The 15,132-nt window shown below is 42.8% G+C and overlaps 1 protein-coding gene and 1 pseudogene across 1 annotated transcript in view; one reads left to right on the top strand and one right to left on the bottom strand.

Moving 5' to 3' along the window:
- LOC148015792 (proteasome subunit alpha type-2-A) overlaps positions 1 to 13,757 on the top strand; it is a 56,220-nt gene extending 42,463 nt beyond the window's left edge. Inside the window, exons 8-10 of the mRNA XM_087663970.1 lie at positions 13,083 to 13,145; positions 13,269 to 13,334; positions 13,427 to 13,757. Coding sequence (XP_087520096.1) covers positions 13,083 to 13,145; positions 13,269 to 13,334; positions 13,427 to 13,475 — 178 coding nt within the window. The 3' untranslated portion in view covers positions 13,476 to 13,757. The remainder of the gene's footprint in view (positions 1 to 13,082; positions 13,146 to 13,268; positions 13,335 to 13,426) is intronic.
- LOC148015793 (uncharacterized) lies at positions 4,073 to 6,753 on the bottom strand (annotated as a pseudogene).
- Positions 13,758 to 15,132: the final 1,375 nt, after the last annotated feature.

A 15,132-nucleotide genomic window follows, 5' to 3' on the forward strand; every position in this document is an offset into this window, starting at 1 on the left:
ACTCATGGTAGTTGATTTTTGTGCTTGCAGTCATATAAAACATCTCTTGTGCCATTCTCACTCTCCTCCACATTAATTTATCATCCTAAACATTTAAGGCAGTGTCATTTTCTTACTTTGAGTCCTCTAGCTTTGCCTTCATCTGCACAGGCAGCTTGAGAGCTCCTCAACATGTTGACTCTTGAGTGTAGGAAATACAACATTGCCTTAACAAAGCACGAGAGGTATAGAGCTAGAGGGCAGCCGTATTTGATTGATTGCTCTTGATAGAATTGTACTCTGTTTCTCCATCCTATGATCACTTGTGTAGTTGACTTGTAGAGCGTTGAGACCCTATCAAGGAAAACCTAATTGGGCCATGGTACCTCCTTTACAATCTGTCCCTTATACACACAATCTTTGGTCCAAAGCTGCCTAATTAATCTACACATCTCATCACACTCATGGGTTGAGTTTGGGAACATACATAAGTAGTTAAGGGCCAAGGTAGGTGTGTTGAGCGTGAAGAGGACGTGTGTGATTTGACAATGTGTTCGTTGTGAGTTGCCCAACCTGTCCCCCTTCAGAGTTGCCCTAGTCATCCACATAGAACCTATCCCAATGCTCCAAAAGGCTACCTTCTAGTCACTTGTGGCCCTAGGAAAGGTGATCATCTTGCTTATGGAAGGCTTGGGGCCTATGTCACCTCCTTTGCAATCGTTCCCTCTTGTGCCCAACTTTAGCACAGAATTGCTTGATTTGTCTATGCACCTCCTCGCAACCATAGGTTGAGTTTGGGATCCAACATGAGCACATGTCAAGGCCGATGTGGGTGCGTCGACAATTGGAAGGATATGGACATATGATGTGATAGTGTAGTATCTACCAACTACCTAACTTGTCTTCCTGGAGAGCTTCGTGGGTCACTCTCATAGATCTAATCCAACTGCTCCAAAATGCTACCTTCTAGTTGCTTGTAGCCCTAGGAAAAGACTAGTGAATCGTCTCACGTGCATAAGGCCAAGTCCCTTGATACAACTTTGGAGACTAGCACCCATTGCAAAAAGGAATGCCTCTCAAGCCTCTTGCTCTCCATCTGTAATATCCTAGAAGTCTATGTTGTTGCCTTACTGATTCTCTAGGGTCTCTGGGCTGTTTTAGTAACCTTCAACAATCCAAGAATCCTCCTTGGGCATGCTAGCTACCATCTCTAGTGAGTGCTTTGAAGATTGACCTCTATTGGAATATAAATGTTGAGGATTCTGATGTAGAAACTCAATGGTTGATGGGTTGTAGGCTAAGATGGAGTGCCGCCTTGTTGATAATGACTTGCTGTGCTCTTCACCCTTTATTACTTCTCTTTATTTTTCGTCAACTGTCACACTTTATTTTCTTCTCTCTCTAATTTTTCTCCCTTCCTTTTTGTTACAAGATAGTTGTGTTGAAGGCAAGAGCTTCAATTCACGCATTGAAGGCATGCAACAAGGCAGCCATGCAAGTGCTCTGATACAATTATCACGTTTGGTGCAAAGCTCATGTACAACACACACACACACACACACACACACACACACACACACACACACACACACATGTACGTGTATATATACATACATATATATGTATATGTATGTGTGTGTGTGTGTGTATGTACATACATACATACAATCAATCTTCTGTCAATTAGATATGCCACTTGCTTGTATGCAATAAGAATTGGCTTACTTAGAAGGGCTACACCACCTAGGGTCTCCAGAAAGGTCAAGCGTGGTGGAAATTTGTGGTGATGATAGGCTAGCTTAACTAAACGCCTTTCAAATACAAGGTCTTCGTTTGGCAAATATTGATTGGTGCTCTTCCTCTTGCCTCTGCACTCTCAAAGCGGCGGATTTCCAATGTTGGTTGTCTCTTTTATTAGACATTTGTACAAACTGTTAGCAGTCTAGTCAGCTCAGGTGTGATTTTGGGATGTACTAGGCATTACTAGACATTGTAGGTATTTTTTATTGGTCATTGAGGTGCTTATTTTGGCATTTTATGTTGGCCGATCAACATTAACACCTATAGATTGAGTGCATGCCTTGTGGAGGGTGCTGGTGCCAATGCCATGCAACCAGTGACTCAGTATTGTATGTGATTACCTTGTGTTTGGTATATGGATTCCATTTCCCAAGCACATCTTTGAGTTCTGCATTATTTTATTGTGGTATTGCTGCATTTAATGCTTATTTTGTTTGTGTTTTGACTTTTACTGGTTGGGCGAGTGTATTTTCAGATTCTCTTGGTTGTACTTTTCACCTTTTGGTTGTGTTTGATCAGATCTTGCCCTTTTTGCAGTAGTTTTTTTTGTGATCAGCTTGTTTTGCATTGAGTGTGACTTCTTGTTAGTGCAATCCGTGCTATGCTTTGGCTGTTTTTTTTTTTTCGTAAAACTTTGGCTGCTCTCTCTCTCTCTCTCTCTCTCTCTCTCCTGTCCTATTATTTTCTCTTCCTATCCTCTTTTAGCTTTCCCCCTTTTCTGCGATTGATGACAAATTACATGGCCATGATTGCTAACATGGAGTATTGTTATGAAAGAATGGTTTGTGTAGAAGTGGTTATGGCATGTTGTTTCCGGAGCTTTTTGGCATCTTGAGCGTCTCTCCTTTTCTTCTAGATGATTTTGAGGAGGACAACTATGAAGAAGCTGTGCTCACATGGGATAATGATGATACCTGTGTGTATTTTGCTCTTCTTGTTGTATCTCTAAAGAAGTTCTTTGGGCAGTTGTCTCTTGGAGGACCTCTTTTGCATCATGGATGAAGCTTTAGATGATGTATGAGGCTCCTTTGACGCTTGTAATGACCCTTTATGGCCAACTCTAGTAGATAAAGTTTGAGCCGAAGGATATTCAATCATTCTTGCTTCGTGTTAGACAGGTACAAGATCAACTTCAACACATGCAATCCATCCTCTCAAATGCTCATCTTGTGGGGATTGTGGTCTACAAGCTCCCTTTGGAGTTTGATGGAGTAACCAATGCTTTGCGTGCCTAGACATCATCGATACCAATGAGCTTTATACATGATGTCCTCGATGCTGCTTGAGCATGAGATGTTTCTGTGGTTACAGGGGAGGCTTGCATCTCAGTATGGTGGCTCCAATGGGGCCTTTGGAGCTTCAAATAGGGGTGAGAGGTAGAAGAAAAGGCCTAGTGCTATCATTGTGGTAAGAAGGGATATTTGCGCAAGGATTGCAAATAGTTAGTGGCTTTGAGAAGGGAGAAGAAGAAGAATTGACAGGATTAGACTTTTCCATGGAGTCACCTGTCTCCTTTGACTTTGACTCCAACTCGGATACCTTGGCCAAGGCAAAGGCCAAGGCACAGAAAGGGTCATATTCTTTAGATTGCGAGAAGGGCTTGGTAGCCCCTCATGCTTTCTAGCGCGCAGTTGATGTGGTCATCCCTCATGACTCTTTGGTGCCAGAGAGGAAGTATGAGAGAGTGGTGAGGTGGGGTAGGTGAGCGGTGAGCCTCATCTGTACAGGTATATAGGTGCACAGGTTCCCAAGGTTGATGTGTACGTACTGTACGGTACCGTACCGTATTTGTACGTTGTTTCGTACATATAAAATTTTCATGTATGTAAAAATATGTACCATTGTAAAAAATATCAATCTATATGGCATTTCATATCAAAATAAACATAAAAATATCCAAATACATTTTAAATTGTGAGAGAGACCTTTGAGACAATCGAATAAGGTCTTTGCTAATATGCATTTGATTAGTAATCACAAAACCCTTGCCGCACGTTGTAAAACTTATTACTTCAAAAATCAAACATCAAATATCAAAACCAATTTTTAATCAGACATCAATCTTCAATCACTAATCACCACTCTTAGCTCTATATAAACTGATGAATCAGTGTTTACATAACAAAAGTCTCTACACTCATCCATGTTAAAAGGCTGCAAATGCATCAAAACAAACTGAATACAATGCACATGCTACATAGCATGCTGCAACACTACATCATAGAAATATCCTCAAAAGGCCCATAAGGGCTAGTCCAGAGTCTAGACACCACAATGAAACGTGATCTAAGAATCAAAACTCCTCATACGATGCACCAAAAGAGAGTAAGTCCCCATGTGTCAGGACATTGCCCTCATTGTCATACTCAGGCTTTGCCATCACAAGCACATGGGATGATGTGAAAGATGTATCATGAGATCCATGTGCTACATTATCATCTCTTGGCTCTCTTTGAGTATGAATGAGAGTGACAGCCTCATTCGTTGAGTCCGCTGCGTACGAACAGGCAGCTTCCCATGACGAATGCTCCTCCGTCTAGCGCTCTTTGAACCTGCAGCCTCCTCACGCAAAGGTATTGCCAAAGCTAGTGCACATGACCTCGTGACACGGCGATCGATGCTCTCCAACTCTCTATGAAGGAGTCGTATAATATTTGCCTACTCGTCTCTGACACGTTGCTTCATGTCGTCCTCAGTAGAGGTTGGCACCATCTTCACATGGGTCGGATCTGTTTGTGGAAAAGCAAAATATGACAAGTCAGAACCACAAGAAATGACTTAATTATATTAAAATGTGTCAAAAGACGTACGGCATCGGACAGTTAAATATACATGCTTGGGTGTCCCCAAAGCATGATGATCTCGCACGAGCTTCATGTTAGCTCGGCAATACTTTAATCGCTCCAGTTGAGCGGTACTAAGTCGATTGTGGATCTTCGTGTGAACCAAGGAGTAGGCGCTCCAAACAATCCTACGATCACGAATCACGATAGGATTTTGGAGTCAAAACCCTTAATGAATTAAACTTTAAAGATGGATGCAATTGTGAAAGAGTCAAGAGTACATGCGAGAGGATTCAGAGAGCAGGCTGACTCGGCCACCACGTGAGAGGAAATTTGGTCGCCTCCTCTCTCAAAACCACTGCTCTAGCAAAGGATGGTCCTAGATTGTTCATAAAACTCACCATCTCTGCATCAACGTGAAGTTGCTCATCCTGGTCGTACATTTTGTTGATATATTGGTCTTTCTACGTGAGCAAAGTTCTCTTACTAAACAACTCTGGCTTCTTGTAGAAGGGATGAAGCAATGCAGCTCATAAACGTCCATCACCGCTCTATAATAGCCAGGATGTCACCCCGGCTACAAATTGACAAGCCAACATTCCAATCGTAATTATATAATATAACTTTAAACATATTGTTGCAATGTGCATATTATTTAATATTAATATAATTAGCCAAGAACATTATCCAAGTGTACACTCACCGAGACTCCGCCAATGTCGTACAGGCGGCAATATGGCGCTTCATCTCCGTGAAGAGATGATAGATCAGTCCAAGAGTAGAGCCCTCCATATCTGTGACTTGGAGGAGGCAATGGATAGGCTGCAATGCCACTGTCAAGCTCTGTATCTCTGTCCAAAAGGCCTCGTCAAGCACTTTCCGTTGAATGTATCGAGTAGCCTCTATCTGCGCATGGTGCATAAACCTCCATTTCAGGTCCACCATAGTCTGTAGTGTTGGGTCCCGCAATCTAAAAAGCCTCTGTAAGACCAAGAACATATAAGAAAACCTCGTCTTGGAGGGTCGCACCATATCAAGTGCACTATGGCTCTTGAAGATGGCCAAAGCGTGATATTTTTTTTTGAAAAATGTAGTAATCTTCATGGCATTTGCAACATGAGGTTACACCCATGGCAACTTTCCAATATCCTCCATCAGCAGGTTCAAGCAATGTGTAGCATAAGGAGTCCAAGCAATGCGAGGAAACTGTGCCTCGACCAATTCACCCATACGCTTGCAATTTGAAGCATTGCCTATCACCACTTGGACCGCATTCTCTGGCCCAACGTCCAAAATTGCCTGTCTGATGTGGTGATAAATAAACTCAGCACTGATGGTTTCTCCTGCCTTTCTTGCATCCACAACCCGCAAGAAGTATGTGCCAAGACATGAAGACACCAAAATATTGATAATGTGTGGTCTACGCATATCACTCCAGCCATCAGATATGATGGTGCACCCAAAAGATTGCCATCCTGCCTTGACAGGTACCAATGCCTTGTCTATCAAGGCTTTCTGCTCTTCAAGCATTGTGGTACGCATTTTGTTATACTCCACCCCGGACCACGAGTCTGTGTGGCCAACCTTTGCTATGGACCTCACCATTCTCTTCCATTGATCAGTCCTCGGTACATTGAAGGAGATGTTGGACTCCACAAGAGTGCGAGTAATCTCCATCTCAGCCACTTTTTATCTCTCTTTCACCCACGAAAGAGATGACACACGTGAAGGCAAAGTATTCTGTCTCAGCACATGTGCATCATCATCCTCATCAACCTCTTGCATGACACGGGCCCTCTTTTTGCCCCTTGTCGGCTGGCTATCCTTTGTATGAAGAATCACCCATCTCCCCCACAAGCGCATCATGAAGTGCATCTTGAGTGTGCTGGCTGCCCCTTACCTTCTTTGAACCCTTTGCTGTTGATGAATTCTCAGCAATGAGCTTATCTCTGATATCTTGCGGCGGCACTTGCTTGCACCCACCACAATTGTTGGTAGTGCCAATACTTGTCAAGTGTATCACGACATGAGAAATTGTGCTCGTGAGCTCGAAGTTGCAATACTTGCATTGCCATCTACGTGTGCCAGAAACAACTTGGGTCGGCTTATTAATAACACGGATGACATTGGTGTGCTCCTGCCAGTAGGGGTTGCGTTTTGAAATCTTGTTGGGGTTGACTTCGCGGTTCATGGTTGGCTATTAGTTGATAGAGAGTGTGATTGCCTCCTAGTCTAAGCTCACATGAGGGGACACTTTGGTGGTCTTGGCCAAAGGTGGGGAATCCATGTTCACATATGCTCAGAGGTTTTTTTTGACAAGATGATCGGGTATGCTACTACGAGGCATTAATGACAAGCACAAAGAGGTGCTATGATTCTTCTTTATTTTTGGGAGCTGGTATGATTGACATTGACATTAGGTTCTGTCCCAAGCACCTTGGTGGTGGCTTGATCATCCACAACTTGGTATCCATGGTCCTATTGTGGTGGTCTTTATTGTATGGACTGTGATGCGTCATTATCATTATATCATCGTATTGTGTTAGATCACCCATGATTTGAGAGCTCATGTGTGAGTTTGGGATTTGTTGAGCACTATCAGACATTCGAGGTATATTAATTGGTCATCGAGGTGCTTATTTTGGCATTTTATGCTGGCCGACCAGCATTAAATGTTGCCCATTGTGATGCCATTTATGGCATTCTTTTGGCCCAATCATTCTTTACTTGCACATCCAATGTATGCGAAAGAAATGACTAAGAGATGAGAGAGAGAGTAGGATTTGTAGGGAGAAAGACAAAGTGTGTAGGGCGAACACTGAGAGAGGAGAAACTCAGAAACACAAGAACATGGCGATGATGCATTGAATCATTATACGAGAATAAAAGATGATATAGCAGAGCTAAAGCTTAGAATATGACTGCACTGTCGAGTTTGAATCAGGTGGCAGCACCTATAGGGAATTTGCACAATGAAGGGAGCAAAACGCGGTCCTCCGGATAGTGAGATATTGAAGTAATCATTGGAAGGTGAAGAACAGTTGCCGAGAGAGCGAACTGCAATGCTCTCATGGTGTTGGAGATGAAGAAGATGATCACCAATTGTCGGTGGAGTGAATTGCAGTCCTCAGGTGCTAGGGAAATGGCCTGGGCAGCAAACACACATCTCAGAGTGTGTTGTGGCTGTCAAATGCAAGGAAAGCAGCCCCCAAATGTTGGCCCCAGGTGCAAGATGATGATCTCCCAAGGTGCAAAACATAAATACTTGGGAGGTGATGAGTTGATCTTAGGGGTGAGAAGGCTATTGCTAGGTGAAGAATGTTGTCACCATGTAGAGAGAGCTAATGTTAGGTAGAGAAGTTCCTAACACAAGCAATGTTTATGGTTGCGGGATGGGAGAGGATGTCGCCAGTTGTGTAGGATTGATGCCAAGATAAGGGGAAGCTCCAAAACACAAAACCTGATGATGGAACAGGGCGCTCGAAGCAGAGAGTGAAGAAGGTGGAAGGCAACCAGGAGCCATGAATCACAATGTCTGTTTGAAGGGGTGTGAGGACACTAGAAGGGTTGGAGAGAGAAGGAGAGGGTGTTTGATGATGAAGGAAGAGAGGTGAAGAATGATTGAAGTGGGTGTGAAAATGAATGTAAGTGCCGGCCGGTTTATTGGCATAAGCTATCTAGGGTGGTGTACCATTGAGTGGGTGCCCATTGAAAAAGTGACTAGAATGTGGACACCAATCCTTTCTGGGGCTGTCATTGTGAAACCCTAAATAAAGTGTATAAATTGAAGAAGTGGTTTCTTAACCCCTCCTCTTAGCCCCAAAAAGGGATGAAGAAAGAGGAGTGAAGAGAGATACGAAGAAGATGTAGAGGATCTCGGAGATCCAAGATTTCCACTTGAAAGGAGACCGAGAGTAAGGAATAGTAGACGGGATGAACTGTAGAACCAAACTCCACCTCGGGAGAGAAGCCACTATCTTCGTAACTGCATGTTAGAAGGAATTCAAAGGCCTCGTCATCAAGTAGCGGCTAAATCTCCAAGGCCCCGATCTAAGTGTTACCTAAGATCTTGGGCATCATTAGGAGAAATGATTGCTTGAAGATAGCCATCCCCAAAGAGTAAATTGTGGGTGAAGAACTTCATGATGAGTAGGTGTCTCTTTTGAGGGTGGTGCTGCAGGGGTCCCCTCTAAAGCCAAAAAAGAAGGTGCCATCGTGGAGGGCAAAGAAAGTATATCCCCCTCTACAAGAGATCAGGAATCTTAAAACTGATAGATCACGGACTTGAATCATTTGATGGCGAAGGAAGTGCCATTGGTTGTGTCAAAGAAGGTATTTGGGGTGTTGAAGATGCCAAAGAACTCTCGGAGGTGGGCTCTCGAACTTGAGTAGGCGAGGGTGCGGAAAGGTAAGGCTTATGTTGAGCGAAGGATGGGCAACAATCGGTATTTCTCAATGGAGTAGATTGTGGAGCTGAAGTAATGGAAGGTGGCAAAAAGCCTTGTCTTGCGAAGGAGCGGATTGTCGAGGGGATGGTATCCAACAATCACTGTCTCTTAGTGGAGTGGGCTGCAGAATTGCGTGTTGTTGAGGTGGCATTCTTGAAACCCTAGAAGTAGAAACAACCTCCGTAGCGCATTGTGGCGGTCGCGAGGAGGCCATGGAGCCTAACAATCCTCCTTTTGCTGGAGAGGACTAAGTGCGCATCGGATGTGTCTTATCGCATGGAGCATAAAAATTAGAAAGCTGATGTAGAATAAACTTGCTGGCCCAGAAGGGAGAGGTGGCATAACGAGTGCTTTAGGGTAGATGCATATACTCTGGGGGGTGGGGAGCAACGATCCATGTTGGCAAGCTTCAGTGGAAGGTTGATGATGCTAGAAGAGGAGCACCCAATGGTGTCCATCTATCCGTGGAGAAGTCATAGCCCGAGAGTGTCAATCTGTAAAAGGGAGGGTGGGTGCGAGAGGAAGAGAAGGGTCTCTCTATCTCCTTGGTAATGCAATGGAAGGAGGGAAACCAGTAGATGATGCCGAACCCGCATCCTGTCTTTTCCTTCTCTGACGCAAAGGATCTTTGAGGCTCATTGAGCGCCTCTGGCGGCTTTGATACCATGCCAAAAAAATGACTAAGAGACGAGAGAAAGTAGGGTTTGCAGGGAGAAACACACCGTGTGCATGGCAAACACTAAGAGAGAAGAGAAACTTTGAAACATAAGAACACGATGATGATGCATTGAATCATGCTATGAGAAGAAAAGCTAATACAACGGAGTTGAAGCTCAAGAGATGATTGCATTGTCCTATTTGAATTAGGCGGTAGAACCTGTAGGGAATTTGCACAACAAAGGGAGTGAAAGGTAGTCCTTCGGGTATTGAGCTATTGAAGTAATCATTGGAAGGTGAAGAACAATTGATTAGGGAGCTAACCGCATTCCTCTGATGTGGTCAGAGATGAGGAAGACGATCACCATCTGTGAAGGGAGCAAACTATAGGCCTCAAACGTTAGGGAAAGGGCCTTGGTAGCAAATGCAAATCCTAGAGTGTGTCAGAGCTATCAAATGTATGGAAAGTAGTCTAGATGCTGATGCTAGGTACAAGATGACACGAGATGAGGGAGGATCTCCCAGGCTGCAAAATGCAAATACTTGGGAGGTGATGAGCTGATGCCAAGGGTGAAGGCTGTTGCTAAGTGAAGAATGTTGTCGCCAAGCAAAGAAGTCCCAAACATAGGCAGTGTAATTGCTGCTAAGTGGGAGAGGATATCACTAATTGTGTAGGATTGAAGGCCAAGATGGGGGGAAGATCAAAACACAAAAAGCTTGATGATGGATTAGGGTGTTTGAAGTAGAGAGTGAAGGTGGAAAATAGCCATGAGTCACGAACCGCAATGTCCGCGGAAAGGGTGTGAGAGCAGTGAAAGGGTTGGAGAGAGAAGGGAAGGGTGTTTGATGACGCAGGAAGAGGGTTAAAGAATGCCCGAAGTGGGTGTGAGAATGAATGAGGTGTCGACCTTTTATAAGGGATAAGCTGTCGAGGGTGGCATACCACTGAGTGGGCGCCCAATGAAAAAGTGACCTGAATGTGGACATCAACCTTTTTTGGGGTTGTCAGTGTGAAACCCTAAATGAAGTTTGTAAACTGAAGAAGTCGCCTCTCAACAATGCATGCCCTGTGGAGAGAGGGAGCCGGTGCCTTGGTCACACAACTAGTGACTCAGTGTTGTACGTGAGTGTCTTGTCTTTGGTATATGGATTCCATTTCCCAAGCACTTCTTTGAGTTCTTCTTTGTAGTGTTCTTGTGTTTGCTCTGTTTTCTCTCTTGTCTTGTGTTTAGCAGTCTATTTCAGCATTCTTTTATGCTTCATTGCTACATCCACTTTTGATAGATAGCTCCCACCATCGGTTCCTTTCTTGGTTGGTGGCATGGAAGGTTTGGTTACTACTGTTGGCTGTTTGGTCCTGAGTTGTTGGGCTATAGATGCTTCCAAAAGATTGGGTCTTTGGACATCCCAAATTTGTGGATCCTGTGCAAGCTGATATGAAAGTGCTCTTTCATTTCTTATGCTTCAGGGGTTGTTGGCACATATAGACTATGAGGAATGCATTCGTCTTTGATTCTTCATTAGGAGTGTAGAGGTATATAGTCCGCTTGAAAGGACTTCATTGGCAGCTTGACATGATTGAGTTGGCAGATATCCTCCCTAGATAGGATTTGCTTTCTTGGCACATTGCAGTTTCTTTGGTCCCCTCTCTAGGCCATCTAGTGCTTCAGTACTTTTGATCGTGATGTCTCTTTGTATTCTTGATCATATTGTACTTTTGAGATTATGTTTTGGTAATTAATAGATTACCCTTTACATACACAGAGAGAGAGAGAGAGAGAGAGAGAGAGAGAGAGATTTACGAAAAAAAAAAATACACAGAGAGAGAGAGAGAGAGTGTGTGTGTGTGTGTGTGTGTGTACACACCAATGCAAAAGTGAAACAAAGGTACAAACCCAAAGGTATAAAGCCTACACCCAAAGTTGGTGCTCACACAGGGAAAGAACCCCTCCTATGCAAGGGGTTAAGAAGTGACTGGCCATTGGTTGTGTTCACACCGAATGACTTGGAGGAATACGAAGTGTTATAACAACCAGGTGCTGGCAAACAGTGCATTCAAGAGTATGTAAGAGGGGTGTGTCGAGATATGCTAGGGGTCCTAAGAGGTGCAAGTCTGGTATTGTGCTATCTTCTTGCCCAATTGCTGTATGGGTTTGACCCAAGCTCTCTTAGTATCCAATCTCACAATGTCTATCCTGACCACTTGGTTTAACTCTGGATGGCTGGGTCCAAGCTGAAGACAATTGAGTCTAGAGTGGAATAGTGGGAGTGCATTAAAATCTCCATCTTCTAACTGCCCAGAGGACCTAAGTGCCAGGGGTGGGGATAACTTTGCTGTGGAAGCTTCATAATCTCTGAAGGAATGTCACTCCTTGGGAGAGGGCCTCTGCAAGCATAGGTATGGCACCTAGCTCTGTCCATGGAGTACTGATTGTTTGCTCCTGATCATATGTGCTGTAGAAATGGGCTCGGTAAATTTCAGACTTGATGTCCAGTCACTTTCTAGTAACCTGATATTCATTGCTGGACAGCCGCCCTCCCCAAAAATTCTTGTTGCTGCTTCCATTTTTGAAATTCCCAATTTATTATCATCATATTCATTCAAATCTTTGTCTGCCACGCACTCTCTTGTCTGCTGCATCTCTCTTCTCCATGCTTGAAGACAAGAAAACCTTATCCTTGTTCAAACCCTTGGTCAATTGTTGGCCTCACCAATCTGGTATGGTGAAGTCCCGATGAAGACGAGCCTGGTGTCTGAGGGAGAGGCATGGCGATGATGGTGCCCCTTATGCTGCAACTGAGACTTCACCTGATTAAGAAAAGGAGGATTCCAAGATCAGCTGTATTGATGCTACACTGCCGCTGTGGATGATGAGCCCCCTGCTGCAACATCCAATGGAGAGGATCAAGCTGATGTGCTGGACTCTGAGAGGGATGATGCTAGCGAGATGAATGTATATCAACAGGCAAAACAACACCCAATTGATGGGAACACTTTCAGGAGTGCTTCAGTTGGCACAAGAGGAGCAGCTTCTGCAAAATTAAGAGCTGGCTGTCCATGCATGAAAAGGAATCTTTCCCAGTATTTCCTGTAGCCTAAGGATATCTGTTCTACACGTGTATGCGGGCTGTAGGTGCTCTACTCCAGCTAGTCATTGTGAATACCCATCGCTGTATAATATTCGTAAAACCACGGAAGACAACTGTGAATGTGATTTTCTTTAGGCTTTCCCCCATTTTTTAATTTGAACTTTACAAATTTTGAGTTTCCCATGTGGCTTGTGAGCATGTGTGGGCTTTGAAGGTAGGTACACCTTGAGTTTCTTCAACTAAACACAACGTGCCATTAAAGCTTTTGATAACTTTTACACCTAGAAATGGCATAATTCATATGGGATATGATGCTTGGATCCAGATACACGGATGATATGGAGCTGGAAGATGCTGTCCATACTGCCATTTTGACATTGAAGGAGGGGTATGATGCATGACTCATAGAGTACACAATGGTGCTTGTATTCTGAATTGGGTGCATGAATGTGCTTTACACAGTCTGCAAGCCTATTTCAGGATCTCACATTCTTCCTTTTCTTTTTGGCAGTTTTGAGGGTCAGATATCTGGGAAAAATATTGAAATCGGCATTATTGGATCTGACAAGGTTTTCAGGTAGCTGGTGTTTTGACTCATTTCTGTCTGACATAATAGTTCTGTTTGTGTTTTCTGAACTGATGAGACCATTTGTACTCTTTTGAGTGCAGAGTTTTGACTCCAACAGAAATAGATGACTACCTAGCAGAAGTAGAATAAGAATCCTTGTTTGCTGTATGAACATACGATCAAGCTGAAGAAACTGAATTGCCAAGGCCCATCAATTTTGAGAATTTTGTAATGTGGGTTACTCCATACTCCTACAGGAAATGACAAAAGTGTCTCAAACAGGGTGGCATTGCGCTCCTAGTGCTCTCTGTGGCCCTTTTCTTGCCACCACTGACTGAATTGGCATGCCATTTTAGATTCTCTCAGGAACTCTCTTACTATTTATTGGCTGTTGAACCATGGCATCTATTGAAGCGGTTGCATTATTTTCCATGAATATCTACTGAAGTTAGGTGGCTGCATTCATTCTTTTGCAATCAGTACATTTGACGTTCCAGTAAGAAACATGCCAATTTCATTACTCGCATGGTGTGCTTAACTGTATTTTGAGTTGTCGCATTACTCGCTCGCGTTGAGACGCCAATTTTTGAAGGCTGTTATCTCAGAGTGCTCTGTGCTCAAGTATCCCTTTTAGAGAAGTACAAATACCCTCGCTTACGGAAAAAAGTACCACGAAAAATTTACCAAAATACTTACGATGTTTGGTCGAAAGTCCAAAGTGCAATTTCATGGATGATAGAATGAGGATTTTCAAATGGTTAATAGGTTGATGGGATGATTAGCAAATGTCACTATTCTTGGTAATTTTTGTTATTTTGGAGCGGCTTGTTCAAATGATGAAAACATTTATGTAGAATTACTGAACTTTAGTGTAATTTTTTCTTAACTAGGTTTTGGGTGGGTGTAGAAATCTAAAACAATGAAAGGTGAACACATCAGCAAAAGGTGAGAAGTTGGCGTTAATTAAGATAATAAACTAATTTTGACTTGGTTAAGGAGAGAAGCGAGTTTGTGTGTATATGCTTGAGAATGTGAATGTTGCTAGAATTGAACTAGCTATGTGAATAGATAATCTAGATATAACTCAATAACCTTAGAAGTTGGAACACTAGAAATTTTGTGAAACATTTAAGTTCTTTAGAAGAATTTGAGATGTTTGTTGCTTTGCGTAATCAAATTATCAATGAAGCTTGTGCTCTAGAATCTTTGCTTGGCACCCAATGTCTATGTCATAATGTATATCAAAATTTGTCGTAAGGGTGTGTGCTCTAGTTAAGTATTTAAAAAGTTAGGATGATTAAATACTTAGGTATTTTACTCTTGAAATACTCTAGTGTTTGTACAAGAGAAAGAAGCAATTAAGAAGGCTCATTGCCATCCTTGTTTATTAGGATTAGCATTTTATGTCAGTTTGAGGCTCTTGAAATTTAGAGATCTCTTGAAATTTAGGATTCTATAAAATTTAGAAACTTCCAAATATGAATATCATTTGAAAGCTATTTTCAAGTATATTATAAAAATAGTATTGGGACCTTCATATTTTCTATGCAAGGATATATGGATTCTAAATTTTTAATCTATATCTACACATGGTATAGACTTTTTATGAACATACCATCTTGTTGATTGTAATTGTTTATTTTGGTGAACACTTTAAGGCACTAATCTTTATGTGTGCGAGTTGAACCTTGATGTGCTAGGTGAAAGTATGTGCTATCTCTCTTTTAACCCATTATGTGGGTCCTCTATAACTTGTGCTTTTTCTATCATTGACTAGCTCTAATGTACTTTTTTGGTTAGATCATAT

The sequence above is a fragment of the Lygodium microphyllum genome, chromosome 23 (genome assembly GCF_053477565.2).
Source record: "Lygodium microphyllum isolate KBCC chromosome 23, Lygodium_microphyllum_v1.1.10, whole genome shotgun sequence".
Lineage (NCBI taxonomy): Eukaryota > Viridiplantae > Streptophyta > Polypodiopsida > Schizaeales > Lygodiaceae > Lygodium > Lygodium microphyllum.